This window comes from Podarcis bocagei, assembly GCF_964188305.1.
Source record: "Podarcis bocagei genome assembly, chromosome: W".
Classification (NCBI taxonomy): Eukaryota; Metazoa; Chordata; class Lepidosauria; order Squamata; family Lacertidae; genus Podarcis; species Podarcis bocagei.
The window spans coordinates 2,839,422-2,862,905 of record NC_138131.1 but is presented as its reverse complement, the minus strand read 5'-3'; the positions used below and the strand labels follow the sequence as shown (position 1 = coordinate 2,862,905).

The 23,484-nt window shown below is 40.9% G+C and overlaps 2 protein-coding genes across 7 annotated transcripts in view; one reads left to right on the top strand and one right to left on the bottom strand.

The window, feature by feature from the left end:
* The window catches only part of LOC308578043 (uncharacterized protein), a gene marked incomplete at its 3' end in the record, with an annotated part of 582,197 nt that overhangs the window by 81,382 nt on the left and 477,331 nt on the right, over nt 1-23,484 (bottom strand). The gene's annotated exons all lie outside the window — the stretch shown is intronic.
* Nucleotides 1-23,484, top strand: part of LOC308577831 (far upstream element-binding protein 3-like) — a 400,928-nt gene that overhangs the window by 374,776 nt on the left and 2,668 nt on the right. For 3 of the 6 annotated variants that reach the window (XM_081178225.1, XM_081178228.1, XM_081178224.1), the window contains 2 exons: nt 313-384; nt 18,306-18,433. In XM_081178225.1, coding sequence (XP_081034351.1) covers nt 313-384; nt 18,306-18,433 — 200 coding nt within the window. Of the gene's footprint in view, nt 1-312; nt 385-18,305; nt 18,434-20,728; nt 22,347-23,484 lie in introns of those variants that run through there. The other 3 variants (XM_081178226.1, XM_081178229.1, XM_081178227.1) reach the window with 3 other exon arrangements.

Genomic DNA, 23,484 nt, shown 5'->3' with positions numbered 1-23,484 from the left:
TGTGCACTGTCTTGTCAGAGTGGTACATGCTGTAGTTTTATCTCCCGCTTGGACTACTGCAGTGCACTGTATGTGGGGCTTTTTTTGAAGATGACTCAGAAACTACAACTAATCCAGAATGCGGCAGCTAGAATGGTGACTGGGAGCAGCCGCCGAGACCACATAACACTGGTCCTGAAAGACCTACATTGGCTCCCAGTATGTTTCCGAGCACAATTCAAAGTGTTGGTGCTGACCTTTAAAGCCCTAAATAATAATCATCCCATCCATTCTATTTTCCCCTCTTTTTCTGTCCCACGGTGCCTTGCACAGATCAACAAAGCCAGCAACAGAACAACCAACCAGACTACAGCAAGGCATGGGAGGATTATTACAAGAAACAGAGTGAGTAAAAGTCTGTATGTGTGCATGTGCGTGTTGCATCAGTTAAATGTGTTGGGCTAGGATCTAGGAGATGCCAGGGTTCAAATCTCCTCTCAGCCATAAAGCTCACTGGGTGACCTTTTAATTTATATATATATATAACAATTATTCAATATCATCATTTAACATCCATTTTCTAGTTTCCCCCCTCCCTGTTGACTTCCCCCAACTTCCATTTCTGGTTTGTTACACCAAATGTTACATTCTGCTGTTTATACATAATGTTCTGTTATTACTGATTATATTTCTTGTTCTCTGTAAATAAAGTTGTAAATGTTTATTTAAATCCTGACAACGATTGACAAATAGTAAATTTTGAAGTAGAAAACAATATATGGTGGATGAAACAAAGATCATTCGAGTTTGCAGATAAACCTGAAAACATGTTGGCATGGCAACTGAAGAAAAAACAGAAAGAGATGATAATCGACAGAATAATGGATGAAGGGAAACTCCTAGACAACCCTTTGTGAGATACTTTAAAAAACTATATAAGAGGGAGACCGAGACTGAAGATGAGATAAAAGAATATCCGAAAGGGAAACAACTACCAGTGATACCAAAAGGAAGAACTGAATCTTTAAATGCCCCAGTGTCTATGATGGAAATACATGAAGCCATAAGAAAAACAAAGAAAGGAAAATCCCCTGGTCTGGACAGAATTACGGCCCTTCACTATAAAAAATTAGAATAATAATAATAATAATTTTTTAAAAGATTATATCCCGCCCTCCCCAGCCGAAGCCGGGCTCCGAGCGGCTAACAACAGTAAAATAATATAGCATTCTAAAATCAATTCATTATAAAATCAGTTCAAATAAAATTAATGGCAACCATTGGGCTAGAGTTCTGTGAGGATTGCCAAAGGCCTGGTGGAACAGCTCTGTCTTGCAGGCCCTGCAGAAAGATGTCAAATCCCGCAGGGCCCTAGTCTCTTGTGACGGAACGTTCCACCAGATTGGAGCCACAGCCGAAAAAGCCCTGGATCTGGTTGAAGCCAGCCTAACCTCCCTGTGGCCCGGGACATTCAAGATGTTTTTGTTTGAAGACCGTAGGTTCCTCCGTGGGACATACCAGGAGAGGCGGTCCCATAGGTACGGGGGTCCTAGGCCGTATAGGGCTTTAAAGGTTAAAACCAGCACCTTAAACCTGATCCTGTACTCCACCGGGAGCCAGCACAGCTGGGATAGCACTGGATGAATGTGATCCGGCAGCGAGGACCCCATAAGGAGTCTTGCCGTGGCATTCTGCACCCACTGGAGTTTTTGTGAGTTTTTGATTAGCTCTGGCCCATCTGGAGCTGATACAGGCTCATTTTATCTTGAGCCCAAGCAGAGCGTAGTCTCGCAACAAAAGGATAAGCAGGTAATGTGCTACATGCTGAAGTTTATTTACAAGCTATGCTGAGAGCATACAAACATGCATCCTGCCTCTGTGAGAGCAGAGAAGCAACTCTTCTCGACACAAAGAAACCGAGAGAACACTGAAAAACAGGAAACCAGTGTACGTCACATCCAGTCTCCCATTCCCGTGGGAACCCAACAGTAATTCTGACTGTGGAATGCAAACAATGTCTTGTGACATGCAGCTGCTGCTCAGTGAGGGAAATAGAAACCAACAGTTTCTGGGTCAGTCCCAATGAGGGCAGCCCCACGTAGAGTGAGTTACAATAATCCAGTCTGGAGCTGACCGTCGTGTGGATCACAGTGGCTAGGTCAGGGCGAGAGAGGTAAGGAGCCAACTGCTTAGCTTGGCGGAGATGAAAAATGCTGCCTTTGTTATAGCTGCAATCTGCGCCTCCATGGAAAGGGAGGTGTCAAAGATTACACCCAAACTCTTAACGGACGGTGCTGGCACTAATTGCGCCCCCACAAGAGATGGGAGTTGCCCCCCCAAATCCCATATCGCCCAGACCCAGCCAAAGGACCACTGTCTTCGAAGGATTTATCTTCAACCGGCTCCCACGTAACCATCCAGCCACAGCTTCCAAACATCTGATCAGTGTGTCTGGGGCCGAGTCAGGATGGCCATCCGTCAACAGATAAGAGTTGGGTGTCATCAGCAAACTGATGGCAGCCCAGCCCAGCCCAAAACTCCAGACAAGCTGGGCGAGGGGGCCTATAAAGATGTTGAAAAGCATCGGGGAGAGTATCACACCCTGCGGCACTCCACACACCAAGGAGTGGTGCGAGGACAGTTTCCCCCAAACGCTACCCTCTGTCCCCGACCAGAGAGAAATGAGCGCAGCCATTGAAGGACTGTGCCCTGGATCCCCACATCGACGAGGCGGTGGTCCAGGAGTTCGTGATCGACCATGTCGAAGGCTGCTGACAGGTCTAAAAGAATCAGCAGCCTCGACCCGCCTCAATGCAGCTGCCTACTGAGATCATCTGTTAGGGCGACCAGAGCCGTCTTGGTCCCATGACCAAATCAGAAGCCGGATTGGAATGGATCCAGAGCCGATGTTTCATCCAGAAACCCACCAAGCTGTTCAGCAACCACTCTCTCAATCACCTTACCCAGGAACAGAAGATTCAAAACCGGGCAGTAATTGGATAGATCTAAACGATCTAATGATGTTTTCTTTAAGAGCGGGCACACCACTGCCTCCTTCAATTACTCTGGGAATGTCCCAGTGCCAAGGGACAAATGGATTATATCCCGGGGGGGGGCGCACCTTGTCTGGACACGCTCTAATCAGCCAGGATGGGCACGGGTCAAGAGGACAGGTGGTGGGCTTTCCAGCTCACAGGAGTCTGTCCACATTGGCTGGGGATATCCAGTCAATGTGGTCCAATACTGGACCCAAGGTATGGTTTCACTTCCATACAAAAAGGCTTCTGGTTTTTTCACAAAGGTTATTTTGAACATTTTTTTCAATTCATTATATATCATTTCCCAATTTTTTAGAATAATCTTACAATCCCACCACATGTGATAAAATGTACCTTCTTCTTTAAATCTCCAACAGTTCTTCTGTTCTGTTTTATACATTTTGGCCAGTTTTAATGGTGTAAAACCTGTACATCATTTTCATATAATTCTCTTTCAACAATATACAAGTTCACTTTCCAAAGCCTTAGTCAATCCTCAAATTGTATGTTATGACCTATGTCCTGTGCCCACTTGATCATTACTGCTTTAACGTCCTCATCTTTAGGTTCCCATTCCAACAGAATATTATACGCCTTCTTTAACAATTTAGAATTATCATCAATTATATCCTTTTGGAATTTGGAAACTGTGTAAGTGAATCCTCTCTTATTATCTTCGTCGAAGATTTCATTTAATTGCCTATAATGCAACCAACTCCGAAGGTGTTCCTTTATCTCATCATAATCTTTCAATTTCCACTTTCCGTCTTGTTCTACTAATAAATCTCTATATGTTGGCCATATCCCTTTCATTGTTAACGTTTTAAGTGATAATGCTTCGATAGGTAACAACCACCACGGAGTTTTGGATTCCAGTAATTCTTTGTATTTTCCCCATACCCTTATCAGGGACTTTCTAATTACAGTGGTGCCTCGCAAGACGAAATTAATCCGTTCCGCGAAGCACGGGTATTAGCGGCTTAGCGGCTATTAGCGGCTTAGCGGCTATTAACGGCTTAGCGGCTTAGAGGCTTTGAGAAAAAGGAAACAAACTCGCAAGAACTCGCAAGACGTTTCGTCTTGCAAAGCAAGCCCATAGGGAAATTCGTCTTGCGGAACGACTAAAAAAACGGAAAACTCTTTCGTCTAGCGAGTTTTTCGTCTTGCGAGGCATTCATCTTGCGGGGCACCACCGTATGTAATTGTGGAATCTTTTGTGTACTTTTACTTTTCCATACCACGGGTATGAATCTGTCAGGGAACTGCCATCAGCTCAGAGGCGAGAGGTGGAAGGGCAGTTGTGTTATAGGGAACCTCCGAAGATCTTGCAAAGCAGTTCCTCCTCCAGTGGGGAGGAGGTGCAGGGACCAGGAGATGCTAGGGAGAGCCTCAACACCAAGCCTGAGCAAAGCGGACGGGAGGGAAGTACCCCTTTGCCAGCGCCCACTCTGCACAGTAGGTTTCGGTGCAGAGAGGGGAGGAGAAGGCTGGGGATCATGCGACTGTTATGCTGGGGGAGGTACAAGGACCGGCCACTCCCAGATTTTGCTAGCAACTGAGCCAGACATGAACTTGCGACACTCTTCACTGTAAATAGTTTGCACTAAGAATAAAGCTTGGAAAAGACAGGTCAGAGTCTTGCCTGTTTGCTCTCGAGCAACCACACCACCACCTGACAGAATGCCAATCAAATCTGTTATCGTGTCCTTCTAACTATTGCCTCCTCTTTTTCCAATTTAATCCAATCCCAAATCCAAGTAAGGCATGCTGCTTCATAGTAAATTTTAAAATCTGGAAGAGAAAACCCTGCTCTCTCTTTTAAATATGTAAGTATTTTATACTTTATTCTTGGCCTTTTCCCATTCCAGATAAATTTTGAAATATCTTGCTGCCATTTTTTGAAGCAAGCATTATTATTATTATTATTATTATTATTATTATTATTATTATTATTATTATTATTATTATTATTGGTATTGTCTGAAAAACAGCATTTTTGGCAATACATTCATTTTTATTGCAACAATTCGTCCTAAAAACAGAGATTCATCCTATTCCCAAATTCCTTTTTATTTCATTCCAATTTTTTTTTCATAATTGTCTTTATAAATATTAAGATTCTTTGTCATCAACCATATTCCTAAATATTTTACCTTTTTGTGGATTTCTATATCTATAGATTCTGATAGTTATTTCTTTTCTGATTCTTTAAAATTTTTAACTAACAGTTTGGTTTGGTTTTTATTACGTTTAAAACCTACCACTTGTCCAAACTTTTGAATTTTTTCTTTTACTCTCGGGAGAGAATTCTTTGGGTCTTCTACAGTAATAACCAAATCGTCCGCGAAAGCTTTCAATTTATGTTCATTTTTCTTTATTCTTATTCCTGCTACTTCTTTATCCATTCTAATATTCCTTGCCAGAACCTCCAGGACCAGAATGAACAAAAGTGGTGATAATGGACACCCTTGTCTAGTTCCTTTTTGTATTTTACATTGATTTGGTTAATAATCAACTTTGCATTCTGTTCTGAATAAATAGCTTGTATTCCCCTATTAAATTTTACTCCAAATTCCATTTCTTCAAGAACTTTTTTCATGAAGTCCCAAGAAACATTATCAAATGCTTTTTCTGCATCTATAAACATCAATGCTGCTTGTTTTTTCTCATTTTGCACTTCCAGGTTACGAACTTGGGGGTGGTTTATTGGGCATCCGCAGATGAGACTGCATCTTCCCTTACACCGAGAAGAATTTGGGAGGCTGATTACTCCCATCTCAGCCTCTAAATTGCCTCGTGGGAGCTGGAGAGATGGTATTGTCGGTATCTTCCGTGGCACCTCAAGAGGAAGAATTACATGTTCAATCCTGATTCTCTTTCCTTTGTTATTCAATCCATTCACATTCCAACTTAGTACTTTAAGATTTGCCATTGTCATGTTTGTTTAAAGAATTTATTTTTCCACCCACTGCTTCCTCCAAGTGTTCCAGTGCCTCCTTTTGCTGTTCCAGGGGGCTTTTCAGTTCTTTTGTGCCGTCTCTAAATTCAGGATCCCTGCCATGTTTTTCCAGAAACTAATGGACCTGACTCTCCATCACCAGCCTGTATCTTTTCTTTCTATAGGTTCAGGAAATTCCCATTTGTATCTTATGTCATTTTTTCTAAGGGCTATTCTCAAGATCTTGTACCTCTGTCTCCTAACTCTTAATTTAAAGGGAATTTCCCGGAAAATGTCCACTTTTTTACCCTCAACCTGCAGACCCTCTTCATAATTTTTTTGAAGAGGGTCTGCATCCTTAACTCTTTGTGACAAAAGTTACCAAGACATCTGCAGGCTGCTTTCTTTCTCTGGGTGCTCTTGTTTTCAATTAATTTGTGCATCCCCGCTTGCCCCTCCCCCATCCGACCTGCTAGAATCTTACTCAAATATGTGGTAAGGCCTTGCTCTTTTTCTTTTTTTTTTCTTTTTTTAAAAATGAATTTTATTAGTATTTTCCACACAACATACACAACACACAAAAATCAACATTCAAAAACTAAAAAAAACACAAAAACAAATCCATATCTTACAAGTTAGCATTATAAACACTAAAACAACAACAAGACATTGACTTCCACCAATCCCACAGCACCTCCTTTATCTCTCATTGTGTCTTCCTGTTTTCCTGTTTTCTTTATCATCTCTATCCTAACATCTAGATATAAATCCTTCTTTCATATCCTTTCACTTCACAAGGTTATTCCAGACTCAGCCAGATTTCTGCCCTCGAACCTTGACTTTTGAGGTATTCATTTAGGCACTCCCATTCTTTTTTTACTTCACTTTTTGGTTTTTGTCTTATTATGTCTGTCAATTTGGCTAATTCTAAGTATTCTGACAGTTTACATAGCCACTCTCCCCTAGTGGGTAACTGATTCCCTTTCCAGTACTTAGCCACCAGGATTCTTGCTGCAGACGTTGCGTATAAGAAAAAATTAATTTTGTCTTTTGGGATATCATCATTTAAAATTCCTAAAAGGAATGCCTCTGGCCTTTTACTATATGATATTCTTAATATTTTCTTTATTTCTTCGTGGATCATGTTCCAAAATTTCCCAATTTCGGGGCATGTCCACCACATATGGTAGAAGGTTCCTTTTTGTATCTTGCATCTCCAGCACTTATTATTATATGTTTCATTCATTTTTGCAAGGCTTTCTGGTGCCACGTACCACCTGTGATACATTTTCATATAGTTCTCTCTTATTAGGTAACATGCTGTAAAATTTATATTTTTTGTCCATAGTCTTTCCCATTCATCATATTCAATTGGGTGGCCCAGATCTTGTTCCCATTTTTTAATAGCGTCTCCTTTTTCCTCCTTTTCTACTTTCCCATTTTGTAACAATTTATATATTATTGAGAGTCTGTTGGTTGTTATATAAAATTTATTTTTCCCATACCAAGATTTTTTTATCAAACCCCTTAAGCTTACTATGCTTCTCAAATATTGTTTTTAATTGGAAATATTCTAACCAATTCACTCCCCACTCTTTTAATTATTCAAATTTCTTTACGGTTGGGCAATCTTTTATCTCGTCTACGAGTTCCCTATATGTTAGCTAGCTATCTTTCATATTGCTTCTATGCAAGGCTGATGACTCTATAGGTGATAGCCACCAGGGAGTTTTGGCTGTTACTATTGTTTTATTTCTTTCCCAGACTTCGAATAGGGCCTTTCTCACCAAATGGTTAGTGAATCCTCTATGAGCTTTTATTTTATCGTGACCCAGGTAGCCATGCCACCCAAAAACTTTGTCCCAGCCCTCCAGGTCCAAGATTTTGGTATCTGTCAGTAATATCCAATCTTTCAGCCATGTCATGCATGCAGCCTCAAAATGCAGCTTGAGGTTTGGGACTGTGAACCTGCCCCTTTCTCTAGGCTCCATCAGAACTTTGAACCTTACTCTTGGTTTCTTACCTTGCCAGATAAAATTAGAAAGATCCCTTTGCCAACCTTTAAAACATTTTGTCCTGATAATTATTGGGATCGTCTGGAAAAGGAAGAGCATTTTTGGTAGAACTGACATTTTTATCAATGATATCCTTTACCCTTTCCCATAAGGACAAGTTCAATTTATTCCATTTATTTAGATGTCCTTTTATTTCCTTCCACTTCTTCACATAGTTATCCTTGTACAAATTGGTATTTTTATTTGTGATCCAGATCCCCAAATACTTAACTTTTGTGGTAATTTTAAGGCCTGTTACTCTTTCCAATTCTTCCTGTTCCTTTACCCCCATATTTTTCGTTAGTAATTTAGATTTTTCTTTATTTAACTTAAAGCCTGATACTCCTCCATATTCAAACAATTTCTTTAGTGCTTCTGGTATACTTTCCTCTGGGTTTTCTGTAGTAATGATTACATCGTTCGCAAACGCTTTGACTTTATATTGTCTTTTACCTAGACTAATCCCCTTGATTTTTGGGTCCTTTCTTATCGCTATTAGGAGTTTTCCCAGCGTCATAATAAACAAAAGTGGGGATAGAGGGCATCCTTGTCTGGTGCCTCTTTCAATTTGGAATTCTTCAGTTATTTCATTGTTAATTCTTAGCTTAGCTTTCTGGTTTTCATATATCGCTTTAATACCATTCGAAATTTTGTTCCCAAGTTTCAAACTTTCCACAGTGTGGACCAGAAAATTCCAGGCCACACTGTCTTTAAAAAAAAAGAAAGATATTTATTAAGCATTTTAAAATTACAGAAAAAACAAAGAAACAGAGAAGAAAAAAACAAGGGAAAAACAAACAGCAATCAAACAATAAAAATCAAAAGCAAAAAGCAAAACCAAAACATATAACACATCAAAAAACAAAAGTAAACCACAAAAATTTAAAAACAGATCCAATATTCTCAAATCCTTAACTGTCATTACTTTATTTCATCGACCTCCTCACACCTCCCTTTTTTGTATTCTAGTTATTAATTATCACAGCAAATCCTTCCCATTTTTCATAGTATTCTGTCATTAAATTACCTTAATCTATTTTAACCTTATCTTACTATAAAAAACCCTAAAACTTAAAACTTAAATCTTATTTATACCAATTTCTCATAACCATAACATATTCTTGCATAGTTCTTTTTATCATTTCTGCTAAAGCCAAATAATTTCGTTCCAACATTTTTCTAATACTCATTAATTTTACAGAACAATCCTAAGTAAATTTTTAAAAAAACTTTTTTCCAATCTTCATCCAACGTCTCTTCCTCCTGGTCCCGGGTTTTGTCAGTCCTTTCTATCCCATCCATCTAGTTCATTAACCTGGTAATCTTATGTCCGAGGCCCTTGAGTCTCTTCCATGTCCCTTCCGCAGATCTTCTTCATATTTATACCTGTACTTTACTTTGTCTCCTGGTCCTTTCACTTGTGGAAACTCCAACTTGACAGTATTTTTGTCCCTTCTCGACAGATCAGCCCCTTTTCCATAGTCCACACTGAGCTCCATGTGCTATTTAAAAGCATGTTTCAAGGTCCCTCCAGAGTTGAGGACCCCCACAACCCCAAACTCCTCACGGCCCATTGCCAGACTTGAAAAGTCAAGACATCCCTGCATAGGGGGGTCTATCCAGCCCCCCATCTCCAAGCCAAACAAAACTCTATCTCTCCACATCTGGCTTTTTCCAAGTTCATTTGTCAGATCCAACAACTCATGTTCCTGCTGGGCCACAGCTCCCTCCATCTCTGCCACCCGAGGTCCAGCAACAACCTCCTCCCTCATCTGATCTGTCAGAGCACACTCCTGAGTTGCTTCCTGGGTGGGCTCTATATAGATACCCACAACCTGTCCAAAATTTCTAATCGCAACAGTCATCAAATCCGTCTTCTCATGTAACTGTTCCAATAAAGCACTTGTCTTGCAGAAAGCACACACCAGAGCCTCTGAATACATTGTTATGCAAGGTCAGAAGTCTGTTCCCACGATCTTAATCTGTTTGCAGCTGCGAAGCTCCCCAGTTCAAATTTAATAACAGTTTCACAAGCTCCCTCTAGGGGAAGAACTTCTATTTGTATCAATCTCTTTTCTTTTTTTTCTTTTTTTTTAACAGCAGATCTAACAACCAAGTTTCCTTTTTCAGATATTTTGCTAATATTTGTTCCTTTAAAATGTGAAAGAGAACAATGGAATCACTATGTTTCTCTTCTTTTAACTGTCTGTCAAAAACATTTGTCTATAGTCAATGAACTTCCCAAAAACGTCTGTCCTGACACCCCGCTCCCAGGTTCAAGACGGTGGAAAATTACTTTTCTTTACACTCTCTTCTGCAGGTTTAAACAATCCGGAAAAAATCCCCCCTCTTATCCTGCTTCCGAAGGGGGTTCAGTAGTTTTAGATGATGAAAGTTGATCCTTTACAAACGATTTTCTAAACTCTAGTTTGACATGTCTTTGCTTTAATCTATCTACAAGAAACGGAAGGCTGACTTCCTGTTTAGACCTTCCCGCTTCAGTGCCAAATTAATAGGAATTTCTTAATCCAATTTTCCGTTCTACTCACAGATCGTTGTTTAAAGTCCAATTGTCCAAATTTGATCTGCTCACGGGTAGTTGTTTTTGTAGCCAAATTGTCCCAGGAAAAAGGTAGCGCTCTCCGGCAACGGCTGTGCGGCTTCGCTCCACGGAAGAAGCAGTTGACTTTCAGCACCGCGCCACTAGCCCCTCTTCACTCCGGAGCCCGTAATTGGGTTCCTTTACGAATTGGGGGGGGCGCAAAAGGTGCCCGCCGAGTCCCATGGTCACAGGCTTCATCCGCCTGTGATTTTTTAAAGGGTCCCCGCTTCGCCGTAGCGGAACAGACCCGTTTTCCGTGGAGGCAGTCCCTCCGGATCAGAGGGAATCCGCCATTACCGATGGCGCCACCCCGGAAGTCCCACACTGTCGAAGGCTTTCTCTGCATCTACCAGTAGCATTGCCACCTTCTTGCTAGGTTTCATATCAATATATTCTAGAAGATCAATCACTATTCTTGTATTATTTTTTATCTGTCTCCCTGGTAAGAAGCCATTCTGGTCCCTGCCTATTACTCTGTTCAAGCATTTTTTCAATCTATTTGCTAACACAGCTGCGAAAATTTTGTAATCAATATTCAATAGTGAAATTGGCCTGTAGTTCTTTATAATATTTGGGTCCATTCCTTGTTTTGGTAATAAGGTTATCCACGCTTCGCGCCAAGAGTCAGGAATTTTCCCTTCTTCCATTATCTCATTCATGATCTTTTTAAGTCTAAGGATTATTACTTCTTCTAGTTTCTTGTAATATGTAATCGGTATTCCGTCTGGGCCTGGTGATTTCCCAGTTTCCATTTTCCTTATCACCTCTCTTATTTCTTCTGAGCTTATGCACGAGTTTAAATTACTAAATTCCTTGCCATCTAGTTCAGGGATTTTGTTTTCTCTTACATACTCTTTAATTTTATTCTCATCTTTGTCTTCCAACTCGTATAATTTTTTATAAAAATTCCTAAACATCATTTTTATTTGGTCCGGGTCTGTAATTTCTTTTCCTTGTACAATAATCTTATTTATAACCCTAACCACTTGCTTCTCCTTTGTTAGCCAGGACAACATCCTACCCGGTTTATTTGCCGATTCAAAACACCTTTGTTTTGTCCATTTAATCTTATTTTCTACCTCTTTGTTTATTAAATTATTTAATTGGGATTGTAAAATTTTAATATTCTGGATTATACTCTCTTGTTTTGGATTTTTCAACAGTTCTTTTTCCTTCTCCCTTATGTGTTTATTTATTTCCGTAGTATCCTTTGCTTTATCCTTCCTTATTCTTGTCATTTGTTGTATTCCAATTCCTCTCATATAGGCTTTACTGGTATCCCAAATGATTTTCCTGTCTGTCCCATGTCTCTCATTAATTTCGAAAAATTCCTTCAACAGTTCCCTCATTTTATTCACCTTTTGCTCATCTCTCCAAAGTTCATAATTCATCCTCCACCTCCCTCTCGTATGTTTTTTAAATCTTATGTGTATAGTAACTGGATTATGGTCTGAGAGAGATTTATTCAGAATCTCTGCTTTTACCAAGCTCAATGTCAATTTTTTAGAGGCCCAAATTGCATCTATTCTCCCTCCCGATTTTTTATCTCCGGAAAAATAAGTAATATCCTTTTCAGTGGGATGCTTCAATCTCCAGGTATCGAATAAATTAAGATTATCAGTCAACTGGAAGAATGATAATGGTAGTATGCCTGAGTTTGATTTTTCCCCTCTCTCAGTTCTATCCATTTCAATAGATATAACTCCATTCATATCTCCCATCATAATTATCTTTCCATTCTCGAATTCCCAAAGCTTCTCTTCCAATTTTCTGTAAAATTCGGATTTATTATTATTTGGAGCATACACTCCTACCACTATGATCTTTTCTTGATTTATTTGTATTTCTACTCCTACTATTCTACCTTCCTCATCTTGAAATATTAGTTGTGGACTTAACACTGGTTTTACATAAATTACCACCCCTCTTTTCTTTTCCGCCGCTGCGGCTATAAACTCTAGACCCAAGTTCTTGTTTTTTAGTTCCCGTATATGATCTTTAGGTACATGGGTCTTTTTCATTTTCTGGTAATCCCCTTATTCGAACAGTGTTAGCATTCTGTTTTAATTGTAGTAGAAGAATTTGTTCTTCCAGCTCATTCTGTCTATCAGTGAGACACCCCCCCATCGCCCCTGCCACCGCCCCTTGTTCTGTCTTAATATCTTCCACCTCCCCTGCTGACTTTTCCAATTTCTCAATTTTTGCTTATAAAGAATTCACTTTTTCATCTAGTTTATCAAATTTCTGTGAAAGCACTTTAGTACTATTTTCAATGTCAGCTTTTACTTCCCTAGTTAATTTCTCCATTGACTGGTCCATTTCCTGTTTGAATTCTGCAAAATGTAAAGCCATGAGTTCTGAAAAATCTGCTTTGGCCATTTTTTTCTGTTTCTTCCTGAGCAGAGGCCCTTCTTTTCTCTGCTTCTTTCTGTCTTGTTCCTATAGTCGATTCTTGTTTACTTTTCTCCGCCATGACTGTCATCAAAACAATTACTTCAGTCCCCCCAACTTCAAGGTTAGGGCTGCCTGGACTTATCTCTTTCTCACTGGAAGGCTCAGAGTTGGAAAGTTCCACTTCCAAGCCTACCAGCAAAGTCGCCTCTTTACCTCCCAAAAGCCTGGCACCCCCTGGTACAATGTCTAATCTGTCTACAACTTTTATATACACAAAATTAAAAGTATTTAACAAAAATGCAAATTTAAAATTGTTTAAAAGCAACAAGTAGAAAATAAAAGGAAGAAAAAGAGAGAGAGGAGAGGAAGAAAAAAATAAAGAAGAAAATAAACACGATATTGCTGTCACTTAATAGTTACTTGAAATTAGCTGCTTACGAACTTTGATCCGTGTACTGTAGGTGAACTAAGCGTTTTTTCTTCGGGTTCCAATTTTGTATTTGCGGTTGTATTCCAATAATGTTCCAAGTATATTCCAAATAAGCTCAATATGGTTTATAATCCAGAAGATGGCAAATAGAAATGGCAGATGTAATCCAGATGTTGTTATTATAATCCAATGGGTGGCTAGTTCCAATATTTAAATTTTCAAATGTGGTACCCTGGTCTTCGTGTAATATCAATATGGAAAGAACCAGTGTGGTAATTTCTTCCAAATCCAACCCCTGCTCTTCCAGGTACTCTGCCTCTCTGGAGTTTCTGTTAAAACTTTGAAGCCTGTTGACCTTTGAAGTGCTTTCACCTGCTGCACAGCTTAGCAGAGTATTGCAGCATTTCTTAAGCAACTCTCAAGATTGTCCAGTCAGGACGACGATCAGGAACAAAGACTGACGACTAGTAACTTGATTATTGTGGTCATGCTGCCTATATGGGAGACCTCAGCCAATCACCAAGCTGTTACTGTGTCCTCTTATTTCTAGGCAGATTCTTTCCGTGCTCCTTCTCCCCAGCATGTAGCAGAGACGCTAATTGCTCACTTGCCAAGCTGCACATAGACTATGAATTCCAACAGTTTCTCCCCAAGATCAGCAGAGTGTTCTCCTGCCAAGCTTAGGTTGTTCATGCAATGTTCCAGGGTCCTTTTAGCTTAATTCCAAGATTGTTTGTCCAGGTCTGTGTTTTAATCCATCTCCAAACCTGTCTGCTAATTACTTGCTCACCCAGCCTTCCATTCACAAAAATCTTCAATCCAAATTCAAAAGGACAATAGTTCATCCAATTTAGTTGATTCCAAGAGAAGAGGAATCTTTAACTACTTGCCAAAGTGCAGCTTAATAGTGTAAAAGATGCTCAAAAGGCTGTAGAAAGGCTCTCGTCTCCCATTCACAAATCCCTGCTTATAGAGCCTGTCAGTCAGAAAATGGAAGTTGACTTCCTGTTTGGTTTCTGTCTTCACCAAATTACTTTAAAAGTCCAAATTTATTAAATAAGATTCTAAAACGTTTTAGCATTAATTACCTTGTTTGGAAAGTCTGCTACTTTTGGTGGCGACTTGTGGCTTCAGCTACTGGACTGCGATATCACCGTGAATGGACTCAAGCCGCTTGCTGCCCCCCCCACTCGCTGCTGACGCAGTGGCAAGAAGAAAGAGAAGCTGTGGCGAGTTACCCCCATTTCAGCTTGTCCCCTCAAGACCCCACTCTTCTGTGGGGCTTTTTCAGGGGAGCGCGTAGCCTTGGCGCTTCCCCTACGGGTCCGAAGTAGCAGACTGGAATTTTCTCACTGGGTGACCTTGAGCCAGTCACTGCCTCTCAACTGGGCCTCCCTCACAGGGTTGTTGTGGGGATTGAAGGGGGAGAACCATCTGTGGCAACATGGGCTCCTTCAAGGATTGGTGGTGTGATATTATTATTATTATTATTATTATTATTATTATTATTATTATTATTATTATTATTATTATTTTGTCCACCTTTACCTTAAGGTCCCAGGTAGGGCTGGGCGATATCAGGTTTTCAACATCACAATATATCACCAGCTAAATATCTCTATATCTATATACATCTATATCTATATGTATATCTATCTATATATATATATGGTGGTGGAGGGCCTCGCTGGGCATCCCCGTGGTGTCAGAGGGTCCTGCCATACTTCCCCATGGTGGCAGAGGGTGTGCTGCATTTTCCTGCAGCAGCCGAGGGCTTTAACGAGGCTCCCTGTGGCAGTGGAGGGCCTTAAAATGTAAGGAAGTAGTAGATTTAATAAAAATATTAAATAAACTTCCATATTTTATATTTAATATATTTTCAACTAATTTAAGAATAGTTCAAGTGATTTACTAGTCAAGCTGCATCTGCTTCCCCACTCAGAGATCTAAGTACAATCTATGCACTGAGTTCAACTAAACTTACTTCTACTTTCCTGGGAGTAAGCCCCATTGAATTCAGTAGGGCTTGCTTGTGAGTAGACACACATTTGCTTGCACCCGCCCCATCATTCTCACACATTATCCAACCTCCTATTTCAGCATAAAGTAGCCTGCTAAATCTTCTCCCTTCCATCCCCCCCAGGGCCCCCCAAAAGCCCTCATTCCGCCAATCTCTCCCTTTTTATCAAAGGGAGGGGGGACAAGCAAGCAAAAAGATAAGTCTCCTTTAACTTACTAACTAACTAACTAACTAACTAACTAACTAACTAACTAACTAACTAGCCCTTCCTTTTTAATATGGAGGAGAGCAATTTAGGAGAAACCAACAACATAAACACCACCAGAAAATAAAAATAAAAACTCTTCCCCCTCTTTTTTTTTCACCTGTGGGAGTGAGTGTGAGGGAAGAAATAAGAGCTTTCCAGTTCTTTGTTTACATTCTTTGTTTACTCCCCCCCCCCCCCGCTGGATTTTTGTCTAGCTATGGGAAGTTCCTCCTGGATTGTTAGCAGGCTCTGCATAATTAACTGAGCTCTAAGTGGAAATATACAGGTGAAGCTGAAAGAATTTGCTGGTTTGTGTGAGGGCTTATCTTCATTTATTTTCAGGGAGGAGGGAGAGAGCAAGCAAAGCTGGAGTATTGTACAGCTGAGCTACACCCTGGGAAGCTGTAGTCTCCACCTTTTGTTCATTGGTATATTGTCTTGTTGAAACACTTACCACAATGTTATTTCAGTACAATGGTATGGCGATTTATTGCATAGCACTAGTCCCAGGGCAGGTTACAGCAACATAAAAGCAATATTAAGAACATTTTAAAACAACTTACCATCAAAGGAATAATGTGGCTCCCCAAAATATACACCTTAAGTTGTCAAAAGCCAGAATAAAGAGGCACATCTTTAATATTCACCTCTGTGGGGAAGGAGTTCCACAGCTTAGAGACTGCCACAGATAATGCCCTCTCCTAGCCCACTTCTCCCACCTCCCAAACCTCTGAGGGTGGTGGATCAACTAAGAGCCCCCCCCCCCACGCTGATCTTAACAGACAGGAGGGTCTGTAGGAAAGGAGGCAATCTTTCTTCTTCTTCTTCTAGACCTGTCAGCAGCCTTCGACATGGTCGATCACGAACTCCTGGACCACCGCCTTGCCGACGTGGGGATCCAGGGCACAGTCCTTCAATGGCTGTGCTCATTTCTATCTGGTCGGGGACAGAGGGTGTCGCTTGGGGGGAATTGTCATTTCTATCTGGTCAGGGACAGAGGGTGTCGCTTGGGGGGAATTGTCATCGCGCCACTCCTTGGTGTGTGGAGTGCCTCAGGGTGCGATACTCTCCCCGATGCTTTTTAACATCTTTATGCGCCCCCTCGCCCAGCTTGTCTGGAGTTTTGTTCTGGGCTGCCATCAGTATGCTGATGACACCCAACTCTATCTGTTGATGGATGGCCATCCTGACTCGGCCCCAGACACACTGACCAGATGTCTGGAAGCTGTGGCTGGATGGTTATGTGGGAGCCGGTTGAAGTTAAATCCTTCGAAGACAGAGGTCCTCTGGCTGGGACGGGACGATATGGGATTGAGGGGGCAACTCCCATCTCTTGCGGGGGCGCAATTAGTGCCAGCACCGTCTGTTAAGAGTTTGGGTGTAATCTTCGATACCTCCCTCTCCATGGAGGCGCAGATTACAGCTATAACAAAGGCGGCATTTTTTCATCTCCGCCAAGCTAAGCAGTTGGCTCCTTACCTCTCTCGCCCTGACCTAGCCACTATCATCCACGCGACGGTCAACTCCAGACTGGATTATTGTATCTCGCTCTACGTGGGGCTGCCCTTGAGACTGACCCAGAAACTCCAGCGGGTGCAGAATGCCGCGGCGAGACTCCTTACGGGGTCTTCGCTGCGAGATCACATTCACCCGGTGCTATACCAGCTGCACTGGCTCCTGTGGAGTACAGGATCAGGTTTAAGGTGCTGGTTTTGACCTTTAAAGCCCTATACGGCTTAGGACCCTCGTACCTACGGGACCGCCTCTCCTGGTATGTCCCACAGAGGAACTTACGGTCTTCAAATAAAAACATCCTGAAGGTCCCAGGCCACAGAGAGATTAGGCTGGCCTCAACTAGAGCCAGGGCTTTCTCGGCTGCGGCTCCAATCTGGTGGAACGCTCTGTCACAAGAGACCAGGGCCCTGCGGGATTTGACATCTTTCCGCAGGGCCTGCAAGACAGAGCTGTTCCACCAAGCCTTTGGTCAGGGCGCAGCCTGACTCCCTCCTTTGGCAATCTTTACAGAACTTAAGCTTAATGGTTGCCATCAATTGGATTTTAATTAATTTTTATAATTAAATGTTTTTAGAATGTTGCACTATTTTATTGTTCTTAGCCGCCCTGAGCCCGGCTTCGGCTGGGGAGGGTGGTATATAAATAAATTATTATTATTATTATTATTATTATTATTATTATTATTATTATTATTATTAAGGTATTTGGTGCCTGAGTCATTGGAATATGAACCTGGGACCTTCTGCATGCAAAGCATGCACTCTGCCACTGAGCTATGGCCCTTTCCCTAAAAATAAAGATTTCTATTCCTTGTGAGAATGATTTAAAAAGGAATGTAGAAAGCTGCCTTAGAATGAGTCAGATGCTCTCCAGGGTTTCAGACAGTGGACATTCTCAGTGTGAATGTTTGTGATCTTAACCAGGGGTTGCGGGCAACTAATCACAATTAAGCACGGTCTGCCCTGGGGTCCTGTATTTGGAAAGGGGGCAGGGGGGATCTGGGTTTGTTGACTGCATTTGGAAATTTTCTTACTTGATTCCTCTGACAATTGGCTTTCTCTGAGTGCGTTGTTCTTTTTCCCCTCCAGGTCATGCTGCCACTGCTGTGTCTCAAGCCAGCTCCCAGCCCGACTACACAATGGCCTGGGCAGAGTATTACAGACAGCAGGCTGCTTATTATGGCCAGACATTAGGACAAGCTCAGACTCACAGCCAGGTGAGTCTCGCTTCTCTGCCGTATCTGCATCCCCCTTACTGACAACTGTTCCTTGTTCAGTTCAGCCTTGAAAACAATTAAACAGAAGCACCTAGCCCTGTGTACAGTGGTACCTCGGGTTAAGAACTTAATTCATTCTGGAGGTCTGTTCTTAACCTAAAACTGTTCTTAATCTGAGGTACCATTTTAGCTAATGGGGCCTGCCGCGCTGCCGCCGCACGATTTCTGTTCTCATCCTGAAGCAAAGTTACTAACCCGAGGTACTATTTCTTGGTTAGCAGAGTCTGTAACCTGAAGCGTATGTAACCTGAAGCGTATGTAACCCAAGGTACCACTGTATCTTATTATGTTGCTTGTGGCCACTCCCACCCCCCTAAAAAAAGAGAACCAAGTCAAAGTTTTTGCAACATTTTCTACCTTGGTTGCTTGGAAGGGATTCTGAAGTCACACCAGACGACTGTATTCCAAACTTAGTTTAACTTAATTTAAACTTAAAACTTAAGTTTTTCTCCTCTCTCATAACATTAGGACTCATGGACAAACAGTGCAGCTGAATGTTGGAATGTTGTCAGATTCAAGGCATATAAAAGAAAATGACTTATTCACGCAGTGCATAGTTTAACTATGAGACTAGCTCCCACAGGAGGAAGTGATGACCACTAAGCTGGATGGTTTTCAAATAATATTGGACAAGTTCATGGAAGAGAGGGTTATCAATAGCTACTAGCCATGATGACTATGCTCTGCCTCCACAGTTGGAGGCAGCAGTGCTTTCAAATACCAGTTGCTGAAAACCACAGAGGGGCGAGTGCTCTTGTGTTGAAACCCTGTTTTCTGGTTTTCCACAGGCATCCAGGTGGCCACTGTGAGAACAGGAGGCTGGACTAGATGGGCCATTGTTCTTAGGTTATGATTCCCAAACTTAGTTTAGCCTCTTCCGGATCTGGTGAAAGCAAAGTCAAAACTGTAACAGTGTAACGTACATTTCCAAGTAATGAGCTGCATACTGGCAAGCAGCAGATTCTGCATTTCTCAGATTTATGAGAGCTCAGGTTCATTTGCGCTCACATTTTCTGAATTAAAATCGAAGTCAATGCTTTGCTCTTACTCTTTGCCTTTTAAGGTGGTGTGAGATAGCATGAAATACTGATAATTACCAGCTCCTTACATTTCTGTGGAGAAGCCAATGGTGGTCTCTGCTAACAAAAGCGTAGGGGATGATTTTTGCCCATTCTCCACCTCTTTGTGGCCCCTAGAGAGAGGGGCCATAGCTCAGTGGTACAACATCTGCTTTGCATGCAGAAGGCCCCATGTTTGATCCCTGTTGGCATCTCCAGGTAGGGCTGCAAATGTCTCCTGCCGGGAGAGCTGCTGCCAGTCAGGGCAGACAGTACTGAACTAGATCGACCCAATAATCTGATTTAGTAGAAGGCTACCCATTTTAATGAGGAGGACACCACTCAGTGTTTATAGCATATTTCTTGCATGCAGAATATTCCAAGTTCAATCCTCGGCATTTCTAGATAGAGTAGAGAGAGACTCCCTGCCTGTGTAACCCCTGGAGAGTTGCTGCTGGTTAGGGTAGACTATATTGAGCTAGATGGGCCACCTTTCACTCTTTTATGGAGGGTCCCCCAACTCCATTTCCATTAGTAGATACCTCTTTCGAGATCCAAAAGCTGCCTGTGATTATAAGGCACAGAAGCCACAGCCTTGCTCCACTGTTAGCTAGCCCACTCATGCAAATGGTGCTCAGGGAACAATGCTTCTCAACATGAGGGCTTTGCCTCTGAACACCAGTTGCTGGGAGCACACAGTTGGAATAGGGGAATTAGAGGAATCTGGCAGGCCACTATGGTAAACTGGGGTAGAGTGGAGAGAACCTGTGGCTTTCCAGATGTTGCTGGACTACAACACCCACCATCCCTGGACCATTGGTCAGGAACCTGATCTAAGAAGAGGCATTCCCCCACCCCCGCCACTCCTCTATCTTGTGGGAATGCCTCTTTAATCTCTTGCATGCAGCAGGTAATGTTGCTTCTCAGATCAGGGAATGGTGACCCTGTAGCCTTCTAGTTGCTGCTAGACTACAGCTCCCATCATCCCTGACCACTGGCTATGCTCGCTCGAGGCTGATGGGAATTGTAGTTCAACATCACAGTTTAGCTACTTCTAATCCAAATTAGCCCCTTTGGTTTGATCCAGCCACAAGTTATTTTGTTTTAATTATTTCCTGAAAGTTCTCTTTCCTTCTTAACACAGATTTTTCATTTTGTCTTTTTCTACTCTTTGCAGGAACAGTAGAACTACATCCTTGACTCGTCTTCATTTCCCTCCCCAACCACTTTCTCTCTTTCTTTCTCATAATCATTGTGGAAATTAACCTTTTTGTAACAGAGGGTTTCTAGATTTGCAACATTTTGATGAAGAACTCTTGGGTTTTTTGTGTGTGAAACACTAGTTGTTAGGATAATCTATACTGAACTTTTTTCTAAGAATCAGGAACAATTAGTAATGTACTAAACTTTATGGACTTTGCTGGGTAATCTTTTATTTTTCGGTTGTTTTTTTGGGGGGAGGCTTTTTTGATTTTCCAAATTTATAAGGAAAAAGAGAGAGAGAGAGAGAGAGAGGGAGAGAGAGAGAGAGAGAGAGAGAGAGAGAGAGAGAGAGAGAGAGAGAGAGAAAGCAAGCAAAACTCTTGGATCTGTATTTTGGGGTGGGAGGAGAGAAGAATAACTGTCATCTAATCTTACCCCAGAGCTGTGAGATTTCAACAAGTGGTTTTTCTTTCTTTCTTTTCTGTTGTAGCAGAAAAAGGCTTGGAAGTCTTAGGTGATATGTAACAAATTTTAAAAATAAAAAATGGGAAATTATAAAAAACAGTATTTAAAAATTCTTAAATATGTAAATTTATTAAATATTTTACTACTAATTTCTTGTACCTTTGCTTTCTTTTTGATTATATTGCATTTTTTAAAAAAGAAAAAGAAAAACTGAACTATAGTATGTTATTATAATTAATTGTGTGAATTCTTATCAGGATGGTTAGTGTTTACTGTCAAGCTGGTTATCAGCGGGCAAATTTTTGTAGCGACGGCTGTATAATTTCTAGAAATCTAAAGGGATAATATAAAAAATTATGTGTTTAATTTTTTTAGCAATTCTGGTTTGCTTTCCACATTTTCCATTTTCTGGTTGCATCTGTGTATCTAAGACCTCCAAGCTTTGTCTAAAAAAATAAAAAATAAAAACAAAATACCTTTTGTCTATTTCAGAAATAAATACTGTTATTTTTAATATTAAGATGAAACTGCTATTATTAGTACCTTTAACAAAAACTGTGGAACATTAAGTCATATAAAATAGTAGTAACTATTTTTTAATTCCAGGGTTGGTGTGTATTGCTTCTCCCTCCCCATTTTTATTTGTTTTTAAGTATTTTGTTATCTTAATAGTTGTCAAAAAAATTACCTAGAGAAATAAAATAAAAGTGACATCTAGTATTAACCCCAGGTATGCCAATAAATAATGTTTTGATTTAATAAAGGGGATAATATGATTTCCAGTGTTTACTTGTAGTACTTTCTTGTACAGATAAGTGTATTTTTAAAGGAGAAAAAAATAATAATAAAGAAAGTAAAGCTATTTTTTCTTGACATTTTTGATTGACCTTCAGGACATTTTATTTTGAACTGTACTAAAGTTATTGATCTAGGTTATTTCCCCCTCCCCCTGATTTCTTTATAATACTTGAAATGTCTAACTATACGGAAACACAATTAGAGAATGTTGAGCATGATGTGTTTTAAACAAACAAAAATTGTTCATTTTATTTGACTGGCAGTTGCATTTCACAATCTCTATAATAATAAAAACCAATCCACAAGGCAATTTGTGGGTTAAGTATTAAGACTGTTTGATCACTGCTCCATTTCCTGAAAAGAGTAACCCCCATCTTCCGTTTTAGTTTTCCGGAGGAAGTGGGACATGTTTTGTTTGTGTGTGTGACTTGCTGGTGAGAGTCTTTTATAAGATATCTGAAGGCAGCCCTGTTTAGGGAAGCTTTTAATGTTTGATGTATTATAGTATTTTAATATTTTTTTGGAAGCCGCCCAGAGTGGCTTGGGAAGCCCAGCCAGATGGGCGGGGTATAAATAATAAATTATTATTATTATTATATTATTATTATTATTATACAGCTATACTGTAGTGGCTGATAGTTCCCAACCAGTCCTTTTCATCCCCTGTGAACTCTGTTTCAATGTTACACCAATGTTTTTTCCTTTTCCTCCATGCTCCCCCCCGATGTGCTGTGGTGGTTATGGAATGCCCCAGGCCCAGGGCAAAGAAACAGCTCCTCAAAGGAAGCATTTTATAAGCAGAAAACTCTTCTGATTATTTCCTGCTGCTCTTTGCAAGTCAAGCTTGAGGGTGGATGGGGTGGCATTTTCTCTGTCTACGACTCTCACTCTCCTCCATCCCAACTGTTGCTCTTCTAACTTCAAGGCTGCAATCCTGGTCCCACTTATTTGTGAGTAAGCCCCATTGAACATAATAGGCATGTTCCATGAGTTGATTGTGGTTTGGATTACGTTGCAAAATATTGCTGTGTTTCCCCAAATCCTTGGCAGCATAAAATTTCTTCCTGGAGATTAGTTCTTCTTTGACACTCTTGTTAGCATTTCACTCCTTTGTTGCTGGATGTGTGATTGTTACATCACATGTCTGTTTTACTTTCTAGGCTTGGAAAGTCTGAGAACGGAAGTCAGTCTTATCTCTTCCGCTGTACTGTACTTTTGTACTGTTTCTTTTTTTCTCTCATAGAAGAGAGAGGATGCCATGGTTGCTTTGTCCTGTATATATTGCTTAATAAATCAGTTACAATGCTACACTCACGCTCCACGATCGTTTCTGCTATACTCTGCTGATAGAGTGTGCACGTCTTTAGATATGTCTTTAGATATGTGTCGCTGGTGCACACCAGGACTGATTTGTGAACGTCCCGGGCTGCACTTCATCAGGAAGACGGCTGGAGAGGTCTGTCTCAT